The sequence below is a fragment of the Solanum stenotomum genome, chromosome 3 (genome assembly GCF_019186545.1).
Source record: "Solanum stenotomum isolate F172 chromosome 3, ASM1918654v1, whole genome shotgun sequence".
NCBI classification, from domain to species: domain Eukaryota; kingdom Viridiplantae; phylum Streptophyta; class Magnoliopsida; order Solanales; family Solanaceae; genus Solanum; species Solanum stenotomum.
In genome coordinates, this window is record NC_064284.1 from 29,875,255 (window position 1) to 29,899,350 (window position 24,096).

The following is a 24,096-nucleotide window of genomic DNA, read 5'->3' on the forward strand; positions in this document are numbered from 1 at the left end:
CTTGCACCTAATTTGGTAGATATAGTCTACCGCGATATATTATTTTTCGTTGGCTTATACTATTTGTTCTTAACGTTGTAGCACATTGTTGATTGAAATACGATACATAATTAGCATGACACCTTTTGTTAGCTTCTGACATGTCACTAAACAACGCGCATTGTATACAAAGTTATAGATCATGTGACTCTGTCTAAAAAAGTTGTCATATATGCAGACCTTAGACAACAATATTACCTATTGTATGATAATAGATGACTCATCCAATGGTGAGGCACAAAAAAATCACAATGATTTGTGGTACGTGTAGTTATAGTGATCTGCATATTATATTCTATATCGTTGGTTATCAACTTGAATTAGTGGACCACATCAATCTTCTCTATCATGGATGGCTTCATCAGAACCGTAATATGTACTATTAATAACAATATCAAACTGCAGGTCAATCTCCTATTGCATAGACCTTCATGCATGCTAGTATTGAATTACGTACTGCTACCTCCGACCGAAGCTCTGGCCATCTTCAAGTGTCATGAATGTAATCAAAATTTATTTTTTCCAAAATAGACATCTACGTATCTATTCATTATAAGCCCAACTTCAATTCATTGTATTGACACAATTATTGTTTAAAAGTATCCTAATATCTAAAGAAATTTCCACATCAAGAAATAATAAATACCACATCAACTTCTAAAGGAATTTCCAGCAGAACATAAGCATAACTTTATATACTCTGAAATAAAAGGAAAATCATTTTGAAGGATCTATTTCTCATTCCCCTTTTTCATTCTCCTTTTTTTATCGGCTTATATATAAACTTCTATTTCCAATTTCTTTATTTTTTAGTAGTTAATTTTCATCGTTTTTTTTTTAATATTTGAGCCTATTACAACTCTGATGCGTTTTACCGCCTCTCATAATTCGCCCTGCATATTGAGTTCACACCACAGACAAAGTGACTTGTCCAAAATAATAATGTTTTCAATATCAAATTACCCCAAGCACATATCCCGAAATAGAAATCAGACAACAATAATACTATTGTCCTTTGCTAACCTCTGATTCATGTCCATGTGTTTTGCATACCATCCTCATTAAGTTTATATATAATCATTCGGTAGGTCAGTAGTTAGTATGTGCTATATAATTATAAATTGTATAAGTTACTAACCTCCAAAGTATGTATTTGTAAAAAGATTATCATTTTTTGGATTGACTATGTCGTATAGAACCTAATTTATGGTTATGTTTAGAGGCATTTGCATCTTATCTCCATCATGAATCCATATTTATACGGTTAGTTATCTAAAAATTCATCATTCTTAAAAATTATTTCTGTAATATTTCTCGTAAAAATGTGTTGTAATAGCTAAACGTAGTGGTAAATGGTATACCTACTCACTTTCCAATGGGCATACATTCTGAAAGATTTCTTTGTAAATACTTTTTTTTAATGAATCTTTGGTCTTCTGTGTCCTTGTCCAGATTGAGGATTGTCAATCCTTCTCTTGTTGTTACACGTGATACTGTGACATATAATTGTCCATGTGTGAATACTTGTTTTGGAAGATACAATCCAACTCTATGAATAGTTTGTATTTGGCTCGTATTAATTTTCATAGTGTAATAAGGTGCTAAAGGAAGTTGGCGTCTATTAATCTTGAATGACCACTTTGAATCATTTGGAGACATAATAATTTTGGGTATTGTGACTCTTGTGCAGAGGTTCTTATCAGAGATGATAATAGTATTAACAGACCAAATAACAATATGCATGATAATTAATTCGATACCATTGCAGAACCGTTATGTTTGGTTTAGTTTTCTAAGAAGTATAACTGAACTTTCTACTTTTAAGTGTATGTCATGGTTAGGGATGCCTAGAGATCATAAGTTATTTAAAAAATTCGTAGGATAAAATATATCTTTCTTATTAGTGTCCATGCTTGCTTTGCACACGTTGTCAAAGCTATAATAAGTTCTTCCTTCCCGTGGTATCATTTTCATAATTTTTTTCATTTAGCTAATGAACCATTTCATTTTTTTGTGTGAATATGGCTCTTTCTTTCGAGTACGTTGAGTCGTTATACTTCTGTAATAGGGACGGATATACTGCCTCTACAATTGATTCTATATGATTATGTGGCGGTGCAATGCACACACTAGGCGAAAAGTTTAATGAACTTCTTTTTTTTCTGTATAAACAGATCTCTCTCCAACCTTCAAAAGTCATTTATCAAAACTTCCAATTTTGTCTGCTTTTGATTTCATTATTTTTTCATAATTAACTCCCATATGTTCCTTCAATTCATAAATAGAGAAAAAGGGCCATAAATGCGAGAAGTTTAGTGCATCAACAATGTTAGGTCGTGTTTTTTTTTAAAATAACTGACACATTATTTGACGGAAATTACCCTCACATACGACTGTTAGTCTCTTAGAAGGTTTATCGGAGTTATTCTCATACCTACCTCGGAGAATGTCCTTCAGGGTCTAGTCTAAGGCATCAAACAAAAATTTATTTGGCATTGGTCCTTCATCTCATATAATTAAAACTATTTTTTAAGAAGTTTTGCTAATTAGTTGCTTTATTTTATTTCACAAATTGACTCAGAAGTGACGTCTAGAGGAATATGAAAGCGTGAATGAGCAATCCTACCATTTGGTAATAACAAAACTGTTATACCAGAAGCAGTAACAGGGAGAACTATTTTTTATTATGATTTGATCTTTGAAATAATTGTATTCCAAATAAATGTCTTGTGCATACCATCATGTCATGTATAAAAAATAATTTGCCTTTTTCATTATCAATAGATGATGATATTATTGCTTCATATATCGAAAGTTGACAACTATTTAACAAAGCGAATGATTTATCATGAATATTTTTTAGCTCATCTTTGTCATAGTTTAGCTCTTCATTAATCAGATGGTATCCTACATCAAGCATTAATGTAGAATCTAAAAATAGCAACCCTTCTATGTCTTTCAAACTTTTACTCATCTTTTGAAGGATGTTTTCAATCTCAAACAATGAATACGCTTCAATTTTTTCTTCACTTAGTTTTAAATCTTTCAATCGTAATCTTTTTCTCTGCATCGATATGATATCTTTTAATAATATTCCATAGTTATTCTCTTAAAACTTACGTGAATCAGAGACCTGATAGTGCATAACTATAATTACAAAGAGATGTCTCAACTCAATTCCAGTTGCCCACCTTCTCATCATCGAATAACCCTAATGCGTAGCAGACCTTTCGATAAGTCTTACATTCTACTCTATTAATAATATTGATGATTTTGAAGGAATTACACCCTTTGACAAAATTAAGCAACATGCGCTTATAAAATCTTTCTCCACTTGCTGAATGTGCAAAGTAGATTATGCCAACTGCCCGCCCCTTCTACTTCCTTGTCCATTTTTTGTTTCTTCCATTCTAGACCCAGTGTTTAGGAAAGTTTGAATATGTCAACTCTCTCAAATTAGGGTATTCTTTATTTACCTTATACTATTCTGTAAATTTTATTTCTTCTCTATCGAATCTACCCAATACGCTTTCAAGTTGCCTTGATTCTTCAAATATTATGGTGTTTTGTCCTTGTAAATGGAAAGGTAAGCGTTCAATTGTTGGTTGTTTGTGATGTATGTTAAATTTGTAGATCCTCCAGCAAGCTTTTATAGTCGATATGTATCTTCAATCAAAATACTTAATGATCTCATTGTTGTTTATTTCTTTATAAACATACTTGAATAGGTACTTCAACGATCTTGAGTAGTTGCAAACTTATGTCACCGTTATGACGCAAAATTCATTCTTGTCACTCTTCACTAACAACTCAAATATGCATTTTTTTAAAAACCAAAATTGGACATGTGTCATTCATTCAATGATCCATGCAATCTAAATATTTCATATTATTTGAAGTCATCCCAATTAAACTTGAAGTTGACCCACTTCTTATGTATTTATTTTGCTTCTCTCAAGAGGGAATTTGAAGGGAAAAAAATATTGTTATTAAACTGGGAAACTTAGAATTGTCACTAACCTCAATAGCCTTGATTTTTCTTATTTCATTGAAATTCTTGAATGTTTGGACTAGAATTTTTTTTAAAACCACTGGAAGAGAAAACGAGAGTAAAGTTAATTTTTTGGGAAAAAAAAATACAAAAACCTTTTGCTTTCATAACTATGGGGATTTGAAAGGAAAAGTGAATCATTGAATTGGAAAAACGTAAAATACTATAGTACATTGATATGATAGGATGTGTCAATGGTGTCTTTTTTATTTGAATTGATTGGTTTGGGTCATGAGAGCTAAAAGTGATGAACTTTGATCCACTTCTGTCAATGTGGGTTGGGTTATAAATTGGGTTAAGGGGTGGGGGATTCAAATTAATTGAACTAGATTAAAATAAAGTGGGACAAATTAGATGATGTAGACCACTGAATGGATGACAGTATCCTATCATGATTTTCAAAAACTATCGATTTGAACCACTAATAAAGAGAGCACGACTGGACATTTTATGGATATGATGATGCCATAAGTAAATTCTACTATTAATGAATGACACAAATAAGCATATTCTGAAAAATGGTTGATATATTTGAGCTTTACATACACTAATTGCAATCTAACTAATTAAAAATCATTAATATGTAGAACGAGAAAAGACATAAAATCACCATTGAAGTTGTCCCAGATTTTAAAAAGACACCTTAACTTTGCAACCGTCCTATTACCCCACAAAATTTTCTAATATCTTTGTAAAAGGGCCATTTTGACCCATTCCCTCACATGGGACAACACGCGTGATGCCAACACTAGTTCAACCCGACCCGATTCATTTCAAAAATAGAAAAGTCTTCATCTATTTGTTATTTCTTAGCTTTCGAGAGTCTCTTCCTTTTCCAGGTCAAACGATTGAGTGATCATCTTTCTTTTTGGTGTTCCTTGGTCAATGTTCTTGCAGAAATAAGGAATTGAAGCTTGAAGGAACAAATAATTAAAGGTCAGGTTATGATTTTCATACATTATTTGATAAAGATCATATATTTTCTATTTTTATGATTTTAGGGATTATCATAGTGTAAAAAGTGTTAAATCGACCTATTATAGTTTCTATTAATAGGATTTTATAGTTTTTTTTATGTGTTCTTGACTAATTGCTACCGTTAGAGTTTTGTGTTATCGACTTAGCGCAATTGTTAGTAATTGTGTTTGAGGTTAGGGTTTTGTGTTATTGACTTATTGTGATTGTTATTAATTGTGTTCTAAGTTAGGATTTTGTGTTTTCGACTTAGTGCGACTTGATTGTGATGTATTGTAATATCATACATCTGTAGAATTCAATAGATACATTATCGACTTGTTTACAGGTCTTTTATTCTGATAGTGTTTATGATAAATGTTAGTGATTATGTTTGTTGTGTACATATATATGATTGTGTTAGCTTACAGTTTGTTTTTGAAATGTGTGATTGAGTTTGTCTTTTTTACATGTTTTTTCAGGATGTCTTTTGTGTTGATAACTTTAAGATGGTATCATTGGAGAAATATATAATTTGGTCCCCTACCTAAATATAATGGGGGAGAGGGGGGGGGGGGACTGACAAAATTTCTACAAGTAGATGTTGATAGGATATCTTACTTTGAGTTGAGGGACTACAAAAAGAAATTAGGATATACAATACATTGTGATTTTTTCATTAAGTGGGATGGGTTATTGGTCCTTGTTGATAATGATAATGATAATGATATATTTGACCTTTTCAATATGATAAAGTATGGGGATGAAATTGAGGTGCATGTTTCTCATGGGGTTAATGAACCTGATCAGTCCTCACTTGAATTGGAGTTTGTCCCCAATGTGAGTGATAGTGGGGTAGGTGAGGAATTTTTGAATGAGGCTTCCCCTAATAATCATCCTCCCTCTTCTACTATTGTGCTTTCTCTTTCTACTTTTCCTTCCAACCCTACAACTGAGACCTTATTTGGTCCTTCTAAAGCTCATTCTTCTCCTTCTATTGTGCCTCATCCTTCTACTTTCCCTTCCAACATTACAATTGAGACCTTATTTGATCCTTCTTAAGATCCTCCTCCTTCTTCCAATGTGCCTCCTTCATCTGATCCTATAATAAATCATGATTCAAGTGATGATGAAGTGGAAGATGAATCAAGATCTGAAGGAGATACTAATGAAGATATAGAGGTAGACAATGATGTTCATCAAGAATATATAAATATAAGGGAAAACAAAATGCATTTCAAAAGGTCACAAAGGAGAAGTAGAGGTACTACTTCATAACAGATTCATGTTGGTGAAAAAGGATCTAGATATATGGTATGATGAGACAAATATTGATATTAGAGAAAGCTTAGTTGGTAAGCTAGGAGGTAATGTACAAGGTAAGACCTTTATTGTCTTACTGTTTTATTGTTTTTTAGATTTGATTTTAGTTTTACATTTTAACTATTATTTGTTTGTTATGTTGCTTTGTTAGGGACTAGAAATTATTGTTCAAAAGGTATTGCCATTGGTTGAACACAGAAAATGTGCAAGACAAGTTCTTGTAAATTGGTGTAAAATTCGGAAAGAAATTAAAAGAAGAAAAGTATTTTGGAGAATTTCTAAATCCACATTTGAAGCTGAGTTGAAGAATAATATACAGGAAATGAAGAAACTAGGAAGAACATTTTTGGATGATCTTTTATGGTACAACTTGAATACATGGTGCAAGAGATATTTTCAAAACTATAGCAATATGTTGTGGACAACAATATGACAGAGAATTTTAATGCTTGAATACTTCCCGCAGGGTATAAACCAATCATCACAATGTTTGAGGAGATAAGGGTGAAGATGATAAAAATAGTTGGTGATTTGAGATAGTTCTCAAACACTAGGATCACTAATATATCTCCTATGTCTCTAAAGATTTTCGAACAAAATATTGACAAGTCTATGTAGTGCAACTTGTCTTGGAATGGAGAAAAAGGTTTTGATATCTAGCACTAAGGTTTTACACATACTGTGGACATTGTTAGTAGGAGTTATAGTTGCAGATCTTAGCAGCTTAAGGGCATTCCTTGTCCTCATGGTATTTTTGCCCTTCATTACAAGGAGTTGGAATCAATCAATTATGTGGCTAATTGTTATAGCAAGGAGACCTACCTTAGCACATATGCACATTTTATTGAGCCAATGAATAACATAAAAATATGGTCAACATCAACTAATCCAATCGTAAAATTCCCAAAGATCAAGAAGATGCTTGGAAGACCAAGTAAGGTTAGAGGAAAAGAAGCAAATGAAGGCATAAAAATTGGAAAGCTTAGCAAAAGTGGTGTTGTTATGACTTGCAACAAATGTGGTACACAAGGACACAATAAAAGAGGATGTCCTACAAGAAACCGAGTTGGTCCAAGTCAATAAGATGAAACATCTTCTTAAGCAGAGGTATATTTTTAATTTTTACTTTCTAGTGTTGTATGTATATTTACTGAAATATCAATATACAGGCTACTGGTAGAGCAAGGGGCATAGCAAGAGGTACTAGTCCAAGTCAGTCAGCTGAAACATCTTCTCGGACACAAGTACTTTTATTTGTTACTTTCAAATGTAAGCAATAGGTACATGTATTGAAATATCAATATACAGGTTAGTGGAAGAGTAGCAGGAGGCAGAGCAAGGGGTAGTAGTTCAACTCAATCACCTGGAGCTTCTGCACAGGTATATATATATATATATATATATATATATATTCATTTGTAAAAGATTTAGTTATAATTACATACACTAATATGTAAAAAATTAGACCACCACAAATAATGAAAATTGTAGACGAAGATGTACAAGAAGAGGCACATGAAGAGGCAGTTTTTCAAGTCCTCTAGATGTTCCGACTCAATCACATGAAACTGCTACAAACACAGAGGTAATATATCTAATTATTATATCATTTATAGAAAATATAGATATACTCTAATATTTGAGTTTCAAAGTATAGACGGTAAATAATAGAGGTAGAGGAAGATGATTAGGTAGAGGAAGAGGAATATGTAGAGGAAGAGGAATGTCCCAAAAAAGAAATGTGAATGAAAGACGAGGTAGAGGAAGAAGAATGCCTCAACATAGCCAAACTAGTTCGGAAGCAACATGTAGTGCAAGAGGCCTAGAAAAAGGGAAGAGACCAGTAGAACATGAGGACACTAGTGGAGGATAAACAAGACCTTTTAAAAGGCCAAGAATGGTAGGTGTTGGCATATACCAAGAGGAAGATGGATTTACAATTCTTAATGTAAGTTTATATGCATACTTCAAATTTTATCTACAAGCCTAAATTGTTAAGTAGAAGAGTCAACAATACTGGTACAAGAGTGACAAAGAGGGTCTGATGATATTGGCTACACACCAAGACGTGGATTCAATTGGAAGGGGAAGACAACTATTACCAGTGGCAACCTAGAAAGAATGAGGACTGAAAAAGTTGACCAAACTAGGTCTGCAGCTACTGCTAACAATCAAAGTCAAACTAGTTCAAGTAGGAAGACTCTTGTGCCATGGAAGTAGGACATTCTGATGTTGTGTTGTTGATTTTCACAAACAAATTTAAATATGTATATTCTGGTGTTGTTTTTGGTTCGAATCAAATCAATTTTGCGTGTAACCAAACAAAACAAGATCAACTTAATAGTTGTAGTTCAAATTGAATGATTATGTTGGAATGAAGTCCTCTTTTTGACCAATTTTTGTTGCTTTTTGTAGTTGATACTTCTTCTCATCTACTTGTAGTTGAACATATTTTTGAAGTTTCTCAAATGGTTACCACAATAATATAGACACAACCAAATACATTAACAACTTGTTCAAATCATAACTATTTTGAAAACATTCGACAACAAAAAACAACAAAAACTTGAGCATTCAACAACAAAAAACACCAAAAACTTGCAAGTAACTAAAGATGTCTATGACAATTTTGGTTGCACACACCTACATATTCCATCCTTCACATTCTTGGTTCAACTTAAAAATAGAAAAAGCATTACACCAATCAAGACAGTTAGCTTCAAGTTACAACATGAGATCTTCTTTTTCTCCTTCGTCACCCATTTGTTACTTTCAACATGACTTTCATAGCATGCTAATGCTTTTTCCAACTCCATAATTTTGTTTTCCAATATCAAACGTACTTGGATCTTATATCAACATCTTCACGATTCTTCCATCTAAAAAAGCTGCATGCATTCTCCTAAAATACGCCATAAACAAATTAAAGAAAAACAAAAAGACAGAAATATAAACAAAAGATCTCCATAAGAGCATACACAATATCGTGGACAAGATCAAAATCGTCAACCTGAGTTGTGGTCCGACCATGAAGTTTGCATTGAAAGTAAGTCTCTGTGTTCGCATCACAATTTCACTCGCAACATCGAATCATTCTCATCATTACAAATAAGATTCAACATTGCATTTTTGACATTTTCCTTCAAAACGTAATCACAATCATATCTTCATTACTCAAAACTAAATGAAATTAAGAAGAAATTAAACCTTGAAAAGCTTCAAATTAACCTTTTTCTATTGGAAATTAAAAAAGAAAACAAATTCCTACCTTATTGCGCTTGGGAAAGATGATGAATTCGTAAAAGAGAGTATCAAAGTTGATAGTGAAATCGCCCGTCAAGAGAGGCACCAGCAACTCCTTTTTGAGCTTGTTTTGGGGGAAGATGATGAAAAAGAAGAAAATAATTAATTAATAAAGAAAAATAGCGACACATGTCACTTTTAAATTGGTTATTCGCACTGAAAACATTGCTTCACACATCTCTTGTGCGTATTCACAACCCAAGTGAGGGAATGGGTCAACATGACCCTTTTACAAAGATATTAGAAACTTTTATGGGGTAATAGGACGGTTGCAAAGTTAAGATGCCTTTTTAAAAATCTGGAACAACTTCAGTGGTGACTTTATGTCTTTTCTCTACGTAAAATTAAGTACTCTATCTATTATAGGCTTAATAATTAATACAGGCATTATTTGCAGTGATACATCTAGCACCCCTAGATGTCAGACATCGAAGAGACATAAAATTTGAGAAATAGCGGTACTTTAAGGCCTAATTATCAATTATAGTGATCGTTTGACTAATTATCAATCATAGTAATAGTTTGATTAATTATCAAATGTAACAATAATTTACTAAGAAAAAACTTGCAATACAGCGTATCAATTTGCTTTGTATATGTTCTCTATATCAGAGTGAGTGAATAAATACAACTCTAAAATGTATAAAACTCAACTCTGGCTATGTATTGTGCATATATATATATATATATATATATATATATATAAACTCACACTATTTTGAGTAAATATATTTGATCCCTCGAGTAAATTTTCCCATGTAATACACGTATGATCAGATCCAATATGCATTTTATGGAATTTCCAGTATGACACTTACCCATAAATCCTGATTTCAATATTTGACTCACATAAAGGAAAAGAAAAGGGAGGAATAAGAAATCTCAAAACCAGATCCAGACATACACTTAGAAAAGAATGTACACAGATCTGGACAAACACTAAGAAATAAATGTACAGAGCAACTCATACTCTTCAACTAGACAAAGAAAACACCCTGCAGGTACACTCTAATAAGGCCACCAATCTGGCTTCTTCACCAACATCTCATTATACTCCGGCCTTGAAGTCTGGGATAAGAAGAAAGAACATGAATTCTAAAGACAAAGTGTTACTGCATAATTAAAAGAACATAAATTCTAAAGACCAAGTGTTTATGCATGATTACCAACCTGGGAAAATGAATATAAATCTTGCACTAACAAAGAAATAGATCGAACTAACAAATTCATTTTCTTTCACGATTTTGAATCTCAGTAACAGAACCAAATCATATGAAACTATAGACTGAAACACCTCATAAGCAGAGTCTGATCATTTTAAATCACAATGATCACCAACGTCCCCAAGTTTTTCCTCATTATCATGCCTAGATTTTCCAGGAAGTACTTTTCAGGTCTAACTATACCATCTCTATAGTCATGGTTGGATTTGGATAGCCAATTTCAGGAACTGATATAACAAGAGTATAAAATTAAGATACTCTACTGCTCCAAATAAACAGCAACAACTACATCTCAGTCCCAAACAGGGGGGGAGGCACGGGTATCCAAGGGATGTTATCCAATACCGCTTGGTCGGGAATCTATTGTTTTATATATGTATAATACAATATTACAATGCTACAACAAGTATGGATCAAATACTAAAGAGATGACTTTGCTTAGCATAATTGCTTCAATAGCTCACTAGTATGGACATTCAATATTTACCTCAAGGTTATGCGTTCAACCCCACTCAGAAACATACTTTTTGAAAGTCTTGTTCTGAAAAATGAAGAAGCCAACAAGGCTTGAACCCTCAACATCATGCTTAAAAGGGAGAAACCAATACAACTGAGCCAACTCCATTGAACTTAAAGTACTGCTAATATTATATTTAAGTGCAGCTCGACTTGCAAGCCAATAAATACTAATATAATGTTGTGGCATTGAATTACTCAAGCAACTTAGCTAGTATTTAGCCATAAAATTTAGGTGAAACTTGAAAAAAAATGAGTTGTTGAAATTGTGTTTGGATATGCATTTTACTTGGATAAAAGCTAAAGTTTCACGAGTGAAAGTGAAATTTCACCCAAAAAATTGGTGTGGTCTAATTTTTGGAACTTGAACTTTCTTTGAAGATAAATTTTTAAAAAATGACCAGATACATGAACAAACAATGTTTTCAAAAAAAGAATTGAAAATCTTCTCCCCAAAATCTATAGCCAAACAGGAGCTTAAAATCCTAAAAGTTTGAAAAAACAACTCATTTATTTGAGATTCACTTAAACTTCTAGTTGGCTTCCTAGACTTTCTTTCAACTTCTCTAGCTTGAGATGAAAAGGGTGGATTCTTGCATTCTTGCATACTGAGAAAGAATTGAAAAAAAGTTCACTTTACAATTTATAATATTTGGAGATTACAGTTGCTTTGTAATTTTTGGAGAATTAACATGGTGTGTGCTGCTCTTTCAATTGTAGTTCTGTTTGTTTTTTCATTTTTTTTCTTTCCAATTGGAATTTCTTGAAAACATTAATCAAAAAAGAATTGGGTGGGATTCGATGAAGATCATCTAAGCTTCATCTGAATTAGTATTTTAATTTGTAATGCAACTTGAATTTAGTTTTCTGAAATATGCTGTCATTTTAGTAAATATTATTTACCTCTTTATGTCGACACCGCTTACGAAAAACTCTCCGTAAGCCACTGGTCCCAAACATGTTCGAGTCGGCAAGGTAGGGTGAATTATCTGAAATATTACTCCTCCAAAACTTATATTAATTGTACCATTGCCCCTATACATCAACGTAATAGGTAGGGTAAATCAAAAGTAGTATAGACTCGGTACAGCCACCCACAAGTACTACTCCATCCTGCAATCTCATCACTCTTTCTGAAGCCTTAATGTGCCCCTAACTATTGAGAAAAAACAGAGAAGGGGAAAAAATTAAGGACCTATTTTCTCAATAAAAGCCTTGGAAGAAAACAAGGATGAACAACTTGAAAGCTCATTGGAGGTCACATATTGAATGTAAATCATCCATGGTGGACTAATGAATTTATTTTCTCTTCCTGGAGTGCCCCCCTCTTTATACATCTTTAAGCCTCACATTCCCACTCAAGACTTTATGTACAACTAGGAAACATGATATAGCTTTCATGTTTCATTTTATGATCTCAAAACTTGCTTCCTTTTTTCTTTTTTGATGACTAACTGAATTCTTGCTTTCCTTTATGAAACCAAAATAAAAAGACCAAGATGTTGCATACAATACTCAAGACCATCTGCCTAACTTCACATAGGAATAAACAAGAACATAATTCTAAAATCATTGCAACACTGGTCATCAGACTGTTGTGTCTGCAAATAGACAGTTTGAGTCATCTTTTTTGAGAAATTATTTTTTGTTGTTGAGAAAGACAGTTTCAGTAGGGGGTCTGGGGATAAGGAACCTAAAATTGCAGAATCGAAGCCTTCTGATGAAATGGCTATGGAGATTTGCATCACAGGAACAAGCACTGTGGAAGGATACAGTCAAGGCTAGGTTTGGAATGGAGAACAAATGGACTACCTACATGCCCACACAACCGTATGGGACTGGAGTATGGAGGTCTATCAGAAGTCAGTGGATCAAGTTTGCAAACAACTGTAAAATCAAGGTGGGAAATGGGGGAAAAACACTAATTTGGGAAGATGTGTGGGCTGGACAAGAAACTCTGAAGAACAACAAGTATCCTGACTTGTTCAACCTGAGCCTTAAAAAGGTATCCACAATTAGAGAAATGAGAGACAATCAAGGGTGGGATCTCAGGTTTAGGAGACACTTGAACGACTGGGAAATTAACAGAGTGGCTGAACTACTCAATACTCTGGAGCAATACAAAGATTTAACCCCCAATGAGGACAATCTATTTTGGCTACCAGACAAGCAAGACAGATTTTCAGTTGGTTCAGCTTACAAGACATCACAAAGATCAGTCTCTCAGAGTAGTNGGATCAAGTTTGCAAACAACTGTAAAATCAAGGTGGGAAATGGGGGAAAAACACTTTTTTGGGAAGATGTGTGGGCTGGACAAGAAACTCTGAAGAACAAGTATCCTGACTTGTTCAACCTGAGCCTTCAAAAGGTATCCACAATTAGAGAAATGAGAGACAATCAAGGGTGGGATCTCAGGTTTAGGAGACACTTGAATGACTGGGAAATTAACAGAGTGGCTGACCTACTCAATACTCTGGAGCAATACAAAGATTTAACCCCCAATGAGGACAATCTATTTTGGCTACCAGACAAGCAAGACAGATTTTCAGTTGGTTCAGCTTACAAGACATCACAAAGATCAGTCTCTCAGAGTAGTGGCTGGCCCTGGAAGATGATCTGGAAAGTCAAGGTACCCTTCAAGGTTGCATGTTTCACTTGGCTACTAGCCAAACAGGCCACACTCACCCAGGACAACATTATGAAAAGAGGTCGTCAGTTTTGCTCTAGGTGCTCTTTTTGTGAATGTGAGATTGAGACAATAAATCATCTCTTTCTGCATTGTAGAGAAACTGTGAAGTTATGGCATATTTTCATCAATTTAAGAGGCATAAGCTGGACTATGCCAAGGAGCATCAAAGAGGCTCTAGCTTGCTGGAATAGAGATAGAAATCAGTCGGGACACAGGGAGAGATGAAAGATTGTCCAGCCTGCATTTGGTGGACTATATGGATGGAAAGGAACCAGAGATGTTTCGAAAACAAGAGTTGCTCTCTGCAGAAACTGAAGATGAACTGTCTAGTCCTTTTCTTTTTTTGGTGTAAACACGAATAACCTCACGAAGAAGAGGATATTCCTATTTTAGAATATTAATGAAGCTTAGTAGGGACACCCCTCCCTCTGTAATTTTGTTGTAAGTAATACTGGAATAGTTTTTTGAGTATTCCTTTTGTTCATAATACAAGTTACCTTCTTCAAAAAAAAAAAAAAAAAAAAAAGACAATTTCAGTAATCATGTTTCTTGTTCTAGGGGGTGTGGATGAAGGTGCAAGTTAGACACTTCAGGAAAGTCAGTCCAAATTGAAAAGAAAAAGTGGAATATCAGATGCTCCCACTTTCCTGATGATGATTGTTTCTAATGCCCAAATCATTTCATTTTTGGGATACAGAGATGCATTATAATCGGTAAATGTCTATACATATCTTTTTCCCCACATAATTCTAAAAGGCATCATAATCGGTAAATGTCTACACATAATTCTAAAAGGCATCATAATCGGTAAATGTCTACACATATCTTTTTCCCCACATAATTCTAAAAGGTCTTCTGACTGTATCTTTGTTTCTAGAGATGATGTGTTCACATGTTCTTCCATGTCAAACACAATACTCATATCTAATTCCATCCGATGTGGAATAACAAATATGTCATCATGATCAAAGAAGCAGGAAGCTGAACTCAGAAGGACCTCATCTCACCACATACATTTTCTGCTAACATGGATGAATATGAGAGCAAACAAACTGCAGCTGGACCATATATCCCTCCATTTTCTCTAAGTATATCACTTCAGGCAGACTATGTAGAGAAGACTGACTGCAAATACTTCCACCAACCCCCAACACTCCCCCCCACCCCCACCCCGATCCCATAAGAAGAGGCTTTTTGAAGCTTTGCCCTTCTTGAAGAGCATAAAGTTAACTACCATGAGGAAAAATAAATAATGGCTACAACCATGTCCCATTAGTTCTGCAGCTCATACTCAAAGTTCAATAGATATGAACAATTGGTTAAATCTGATAGAGGAAATAAATAGTGTTATGGAAGTGAATTTATGTTGAATTGGCAAGAAAACTATTAAAGCTCCCTGGGTTAGTTTAAGCTATTTAAAACTAATTTAGCTCCACTGGTTAATTTAAGCCATTTATTATTTGAGTGCTGGAGTTAAAGAGGTAATCTACCTGAAGTGAAGATAAGGTAAAGCTATATCAACAAAACTTGAGCAACTTTACACTACTACAAGTCATGTTCCCTTTTCACTTACTAAGAGCTATTTTCTTTCCTCTTTCTTTTTGGCAATAGTTCGAAGAATACCGATTAATTAATTTACCTTGAGGATTCCAACACTAGCTTTTGGGATATCCCTAAACAGGAGAGCCATGAAGAATGAGGAGTTGAGGAAACATAATAGCAACTAGCTTTTAAATAATGAAGAATTCTGGGGAAGACATGTAATGCTCCATACCTTCTAGCATGTGTACGACTAAGTTGACGTTGTCGAAACTATCCAAACACGGGAGGGTAAGGTTATAATGAGTCAATACGTTAAGGGTTCAGTGTACTACCGTAAATGTGGTGTTTAATCAAGTTTGAAGGCTGGGAATAACCTTAGAGCAAAAGCCAATTTGGAAGTTGCATTCTTGACAATTGCTTTAAGTGACCTTGATTTTGGTCCGACTTTAAATGAGAATATCGCAATTTATGGAGAGTTTGAGGCTGAATTTCCTATCAAATGAAAGGCCAATAGATAAACAGCTCATCAATCCAACTTTGGAGTAAGAAATTACACGCGTTTTGCCTGCACAGACCCCAAGAGCTCGCGATGAAGCATGCAATGCGAGGTCCACTGCATGCAAATTGGGTGTGATGGAGATCTCACCGTGCCTAAGCCTATGTCGGCCAGAAAATTAAGTTTATAAGTTGCAATTTAGGGCTCCAATCATGGTGGGTGACTGCGGGAGATTAGTTTCAAGCCACTGCCTCGAGAGATTCATTTGTCTTTTACCTTGGGCGAGCTTTGGGCTGTTCTCTCTAGATTTCTTTCCTCTCCAACACCCTTAAGCTCATGGTAAGTAATCTATCAAGAATCAAGTGTAAATCTTTATGTAAAATCATGAGAAGTACTTAGTGTATGATTTCATCTTGAAGGAAAGTGTGTTCTTGACTTGTTCTATGATTTCATCTAGAAAGCAAGTGCGTTCTTGATGATTTCAAGAAGAATTGGGAATCTCTATAATTGAGGCAAGTTTCTAACCCCTCTTTGTCTATAAGCTCGGGTGAGTGTTTCTAGGCGTAGGTTAGTAAGAACTTAGGGGACGGTGATCGGAAGCTGTGAGTTTGTGTATTATTTGTCGTATCATAAATCTTAGAGGTTGGTACATGTTGATAAGAATCAAAGGGATAAAGAAAGGAAATAAGAAAAGATATGTGGGTTAATACTGAGGAATTGAAATTATGGGCAACAAGGGGCTAAAATCCTCACCTCCCAATTGATTTCAACACCCAAAAATCAACCCTACTCAATAATTTTTGGTACGTGTGATCAATTGGGAGGTGAGGGTTTCATCCCCTTGTTGTCCATAATTTCAATTCCTTAGTATTAACCCACATATCTTTTTTATTTTCTTTCATTGTCCCTTTGAGTCTTATCACATGTGTGGTGAAGCCTGAGGAGTGTCAAGAGACCTCGTGAGAAGGTCGTATGGTATAGTAGCTATAGCGAGCAGAGAAGGTGTAAGAGGACACCATTGATTCAGAAGTTTTGTGAGCACGTCGCTTGGCTGCTCAATTGATATTGTAAGAGGACACCATTTTCTCAGCTGCTCATATGTGATATTTCTTCATATGTGCTCCAGTATATGCCTTATGTTATTTTGTCTACTTTACATACGAGTACACGTCGTATACATACTAATGTCCCTTTTGATGAGGGTGCTGCATTCACAATGCAGGTTTAGACGCGCAAGACAACAAACCACCCCACTAGCCACTTGCTTACAATTCAATTGGTGATTTGGTGAGCTCCATCTTTTTTTTGGAGCCAGTTGATTCTAGCACTTGTCACATGTATATATATTCAGACATTATGGGTAGGTCGGAGGCTAAGGACTCTGTCCTGGTGAGTATATCAATTGTACAGTTTTCAGATTCTAGTAGAGGCTTCATAAACCACTGGTATGTTTCATATGTCTACATATATTATGTCAACATCTATTTGTCAGTTCTACTTATTGTCAGGTAGGTGAATTGGGCTCGTATCCCCTCCATATGTACACACAGTTGTTTCTGTTGGCATCATAATACTATGACATGCCTCCTTATATTTCCAGAAAGTCATCTGATTCAGTATAGATATATATGTCACGATCATATGTCTAATAGGGTTATCCAGCTCAACAGGTTAGGGTGTGACAAGACTCAAGAGGGAGGGACAGATAGAAGTGGATTGCATGCCAAGATGGAAAGACCCTTTTAAGATGATGTATAATCTCATTGAATTGATGAGAGAGACAAATTTTCCCAGCAAAGACTATGGATACCTAGACACCTGTTAAGGCTGCTAATTTTGCATGGACAGCTGTATGGCAAGTAAACTCACACCAAAGAACCTAAGAAGGAGAGATTATACATACTGATATTTTTGCAAGAAAGAAGGCAGAGATGGGATCCATTTGTTGTGGATTAAGATGCTGAACACAAAAGGAATAACTACTTCGTTCCAGAGCAATGTGGAGAACCTTTTCATGAGCAGAGAAAGAATCAGGATATGATAAGACACAGAACTTGGATGGCATATTTATGCTAATATGGACGATTTGGAGAAGAACGAAGAATAGTTTTTTGCGTGATGAACTTTGTCCCTGACCGAAAATAACATGCTCAGTTTTTTGTTTTACTTTTGGCTAAAGAAGATTGAATATCTTATGTAGAAGTAAAGTTATAATAACTCCTCTACTTGTATGGTTTATCCGTTTGTATGCACTATTTTATTAAATAAAATAGGACCTGATGTTGCATTATGATCTCTAAACAAAGCCTTAAAGTTTATCAACTCCAGTGCTATTTACGGTATTAGAAGATGTCTACCCAAACTTACATCCCCGGGCAGCTTTCATGTTATACTAAGGATTGAGGAAGATATACCAATGGCAATAGGATCATTATGTTTTAGTTCCAGATGCCTTTGAGAATCCTTCATTGCTCCTATATCTGCTTCACACTTATACTTCCAGTGATTTAAAGTATTTGAGCCAAATCCATGCCTAAATTTATCCCATCGAGAGAATTCAGGATCTTGGGAAATAGAAAATTGTACAGATGTCTGAAGACTTAAAACATTGGCTCCAGAAGCTGACACTTGCTGGTACTGTCTACTACTTTGTTCTGTCAAGAAAAGAACCCATTCNCCCCCCCCCCCCCCTCCCCCACTGATGCAATGATTTCTAGGTATAACAAAGAACCAAAGTTGAAACTACTCATCATGTAATTTATTAGCTGGGGAGTTGTTTTCCTTTTCTTTTGTTTCACGGACATAATTACCACAAATCTGAAATCACAACAAGCTACCCCAATCCCCAAAAAGACCACAATCAAGGGGGAAAACACAATCAAAATGGCATATAAGAAAAGAACTATCCGTAACGCAAGAAAAGAAGAGAGCGAGAAGCTAACCAGATCCTTGAAAATGACATATGCTACAACAAAAAAGAAGACGAAGAGGATCTCGAACTCTGCCAATCGGACAAAATCAAATACTGAGTCCACAGCTCGAGTCAAAATCGACCGCGACGGTACCTCGTCCCTTCTTCCACCTCTAGCTAACCTCTTCGCCATTGTTTCCGCAAATACACTAAACAATTACAAATGTGCTCTCTTGCTAAATTTATCATCTGGAAAGTCAATTTTGACAACACAATTTTTCACTTTTACACGTGCCCGACAAAATTTTGTAGGTTAAATTTCAGAAATGTCACTTGGCTTATTTGAAAATTCACTCCCCTAATTGAATTTTGGTGCATGTTTAGTTGACCATGCAACTAATTGAATGTAATTGGTATGAATAATTATCCTCTCCAATTTTCAGGGTATGTGAACTGCTAATAATTACAAGTTGACTATTTTTTTAAGTATTAGTGTAGGTCTATGAGGGTTCGGCCGGGTTATTGTTTGAATGTTTTATTATTGTTATGCCTTTCTATGTGCCTTCTAAGCTTATGGGGGCCTAGTTAGGCATAAATAACTTTATTGCTTTCATTATTGTAAATAGTGGTTTTACCTTTATGCATGCTAGTTATACATTTCACGTTGTCTTCCTACCTGTTATACTCACTTCTTATCTTGTTTTTGCAATCGCAAGCTCAGTTCAGGGGCGGAGCTACAGTGTCTTGAGGGTGTCCAATTGGACACCCTTTGTCGGAAAATTATACCGTATACCTAAGTAAAATTTTGTTCAAAATGGTTAAATTTAATACTTTGGACACCCTTGTCATAATAAGCTACTGTGGCTCAGCGGTTGGAGGCTCCCTTGTTGAGCTTTGATGCGCAGGTTCGAATCTCTGCAGCAACTTATCTTTTATAGTCATTTTTTAAAGAGCTCATATTTCCTTATTCCTTTAATTATCTAAGATAATAGTTAGTAAATTTCTTATAAATCTATAATTTTAAAATCTAATAAAGCTTATTGAATTTTCAATAAAGTTGATTTTTTATTTCTTTTCATTAAAGTTTGAAATAAAATTCTAATATTTGTACAACGCTGTTAAAAGCAAACAAAAGAAGACCTCATTTGTTTCTACTTCAATTTTTCGTGTCTCGATATTTTTGTCGTCACTAGAGATTAGTGTAAGTTTGAAACTTAAAAATGATTAAGCTACATATCATGCGATTTAATTTTTAAAATTTTAGAACATTTATTCATAAAAAAATATTAATACTACATAGTTCGATTTTGAATTTTTTAGTGCGTCCATTTATCAATTTTTTTTTTTGCTTATATAATTCTTGGACACCCTTCGTGAAATTTCTAGCTACGCCACTGGCTCAGTTAGCCTATGATGCCTACTGAGTACCCGCTGTTTTGGTACTTATACTGCACTCTACATTCTTTTTCCTAATATAGATCCAAGCTCTTGTCACCCGAGGTGATTCTTGTGTTGTTGTTGTTGTTGATATTCCAGATATCAATAATAAGCTTATTGACGATCAGAGTTGACTCATCTCCGTCTGTATATAGTTTGGCTAGTTTTTTTTTTATATTTTAAGACAACTTGTATATTTGTTGTATATGATTAGCTTGTACTTGTCTTTTGTAGACTTTTTGCACTGACATCCACCAGGTTTTGGGTTAGATCTTGTATTTTTGGTCCTCGTTTAAATGTTGTGTTTATATAGTGTTTCCTTATTTCCGTTGTTCATTCGTAAACTTCTTTGTTATGTTTCCTTTTATTCATTTCGCTCCTGAGGCCTATAATCACCGGTTTTGGGCCAATGATTGACTTACCTACTAGTGGGAGTTAGTAGGTGTCATCATGACCCTAATTTTTGGATCATGACAAGTTGGTATTAGATCTCCAAGTCACCGGTGTAGTAGTGCAAAGTTAATGCCTAGTAGAGTTATGTGGATTGGTGCGAAGCCGTTTGTATCTTATCTTCGAGAAACTATAGGACATCTTTAAGAAGATTATTTCATTTGATTCTGTATCACGCATCCTTAGTCATGTTGGTTTCTGGAATTCAAATTTGTTTCATTCTTTCACACATGGTGCGCACGAGAGATATCACAGCCAAGGACGATGCTCTCGGGACGGCAGATAGGGCCCCAGTTAGGGCCACAACTAGAGGCCGATCCCGAGGTCATGCACACGTGGTAGCACCCATTCGATATCAAAGTAGAGATATGACCCATGACTAGTTATTGAGCCTAATAGGCACTTAATAGTTAATTCATCTGCACTCGATGGAGCCGGGACCACCTAATAGCCACCCGAGCCTACAGTTGTATCGAGACTACAAAAGAAGATCATTTAGCTTTTAGCGATGTTAGGGAGTATGTAGTAGGTCCCAATGGTCCCAAGATCACAGCCTGCCATTGTAGCTCCCAAGGTAGAGGTACAACCAACACTTGTAGTTGCTCAACCGGTGGTAGTTGAGGCTGCCATGACAGTGGAGGAGCAGAAAATGTTAGGTTGGTTTTTTAGGTTAGCTCCTCCAAGGTTTTCAGGGCCACAAGCGAGGATACTGACGAGTTCTTGACCAGCATACATGAGCAATTATATACGTTGGGTCTAGTTGAGTCTAGAGGGGCGGACTACACAACCTATTAGCTAGACAAACTCATCAGGCCGTAGTGGCATTTGTATATGGAGCGTAGACCAGTCGAGTCACCTATCCTGACTTTGGCACAGTTTTCTGAGGCCTTCTTGGCCAAGTTTATCCCTCGTAGTATTGGGGACAGGTTGAGAGATAGTTCTCTAGGATGGAGCAGGACTCCATGTCAGTATTGGAGTATGAGACCAGTTTCCACGAGCTCTCTAGGCATGTTACTATGATTCTGCTTATAGAGGAGGAAAAAGTTTAGTGTTTTGTTTGAGGATTAAGACTTCTGCTCCAGATAGCTACAAAGTCCTTGGCATCAGTGGGTAGGTTCTTTCTAGATGTTGTTGACCATGCTTGTACTATGGATGAGCTCCATCGCGAGGCCTGTGGGGGCAGAGATAAGAGAACTCACTTTCAGGGTAGCTACAGTGGGTCTTAGTCTCGTGATAGAGGCTTTTCAGGTAGTGGTCAACATGCTTATTATCCCCCGAGGTAATGCAGACGCCCAGTTAAAGTCTCGCTTCAGACTTTGGACCGTGAGGCCAAGTTAGGTTAAATAGTCTTCCTTTCGGGCCTTAGAATGATTGATGTTGCTTTGATTGTGGAGAGGTTATCCATTTTGTCAGAGATTGTCATAGGTGTAGGGCTGTATCGCCTTCGAGTAGAGGCGATACTTAGGTTCGTAGGGGTGGTCCCAAGGTGTTCGAGGAGGTGCACAAGCTGGTGGAGTAGATGATAGAGTAGGACTCCAACTCATCAGTGGACGTGGGCATTTCTATGCAGTTCCTGCTAGGTCAAAGGCTAATGCTTCAAATTCAGTGATTTCAGGTACGATCTCAGTTTGCCATTAGCCGATTTTTGCTTTATTTTACTTATTTGTATTTTTCTATTTGTTTTGCTCCTCAGTTGGAGTTGCATTCTGAGCCATTGTCTTTTTCATTGCGCCTATTGACACTCGTGGGTGATTCTTTAGTAGCGGATCAAGTCTACAAAGCTTGTGATATGACGATTCAGGAGTGCGACACGCTGACTGACCTTATTTTGCTTGATATACTTGATTTGGATGTTATTATGGGCATGGAATGGTTATCCCCTATCATTCGGTCCTGAATCACTTTGCCAAGATCGTTACCTTAGTCATGCATAGTATGCCCTTTAATTGTGTGGCAGTGTTCTAGAAGCCACACACCGAATGTGAACATTTCTTTTGTTAGGGCTCAGAGGTTAGTATCCAGTAGGTGTTTGGCCCATTTGACGTATATTCTTGATGTTACTAGGGAGGGCCCCACCATTGATTTCATTCCTATTGTGCGAGAGTTCTCAAATGTGTTTCCTACTGACTTTGATTTTGCAAGGAAGCACATCCGCAATAAGCACTCAATATTGATTTCGCTATCGACCTTGAGCATGCCTCGTCCTATTTCTATTCCACCCTACCGTATGACACTTGTTGAGCTTAATTTAAAGAGCTCAATATTCAACTCTAGGATCTTTTGGGTGAGGACTTTATTAGAATATGTGTCTCGCCTTGGGGTAATCTCATACTGTTTGTGAAGAAGAATGATGGGTCTATACATATGTGTATCGATTACATGAAGCTGCATAGGGAGATAGTGAAGAATAAGTATCATATACCTCGTATCGATGACTTGTTTGATCAATTTTAGGGTGCCATAGTGTTTTCTAAGAATGACTTGATATATGGTTACCATCAACTGAGGATTAGGAGGAGACATCCCTAATACAACCTTTAGGACTTGTTACGTCCATTATAAGTTCCTGGTGATGTCTTTTGGGTTGACTAATTTCCCAACGATGTTCATGGACTTCATGATGCATGTGTTCAAGCCGTAAAGAAACTTCTCTGTCATTGTGTTCACCAATGATATTCTTATATACTCGTGGAGTATGGTGGAGCACGAGCAACATTTGAGGATTATGCTCCAGACTTTGAGAGATCAACAACTTTATGCCAAGTTCTCAAAGTGCAAGTCTTGACTTGAGTCTATAGAATTCTTGGGGCACATGGTGTCCAAGGATGGGATTATGGTAGACCCAACAAATATTGAGGTGGTGCGTGATTGGTCTAGGCCCACCTTTGTGACAAAGATTTGGAGTTTTGTTGGGTTGACAGACTATTACAAATAGTTTGCTGAGGGATTCTCCTCTATAGTAGTGTCATTGACTAGGCTGACTAGATTAGATGTTCCCTTTGAGTGGTTCGATGAGTAAGAGGAGAGCTTTTTCAAGATCAAGGAGTTGCTTACCACCACTATTATTCTGACTCTCCCAGTCAAGGGCGAGGGGTTTATAGTGTATTATGACACATTCGTTGTTGGGTTGGGATATGTTCTGATATAGCAAGGCCGTGTGAT

At 35.8% G+C, this 24,096-nt stretch overlaps 2 protein-coding genes and 1 pseudogene across 2 annotated transcripts in view; 2 read left to right on the plus strand and 1 right to left on the minus strand.

Moving 5' to 3' along the window:
- The window catches only part of LOC125857508 (malate dehydrogenase [NADP], chloroplastic), a 1,084,261-nt gene that overhangs the window by 489,543 nt on the left and 570,622 nt on the right, over positions 1–24,096 (plus strand). The window lies entirely within an intron of this gene.
- On the plus strand, positions 8,091–8,587 carry LOC125857525 (uncharacterized; annotated as a pseudogene).
- LOC125857534 (uncharacterized) lies at positions 10,483–19,299 on the minus strand. Its single transcript, XM_049537137.1, has 2 exons — positions 19,079–19,299; positions 10,483–10,738 (listed from the first exon to the last, which is right to left on the minus strand). Exons 1-2 carry the CDS (start codon positions 19,238–19,240, stop codon positions 10,679–10,681), a joined length of 222 nt encoding a protein of 73 aa, XP_049393094.1. The 5' UTR covers positions 19,241–19,299; the 3' UTR covers positions 10,483–10,678.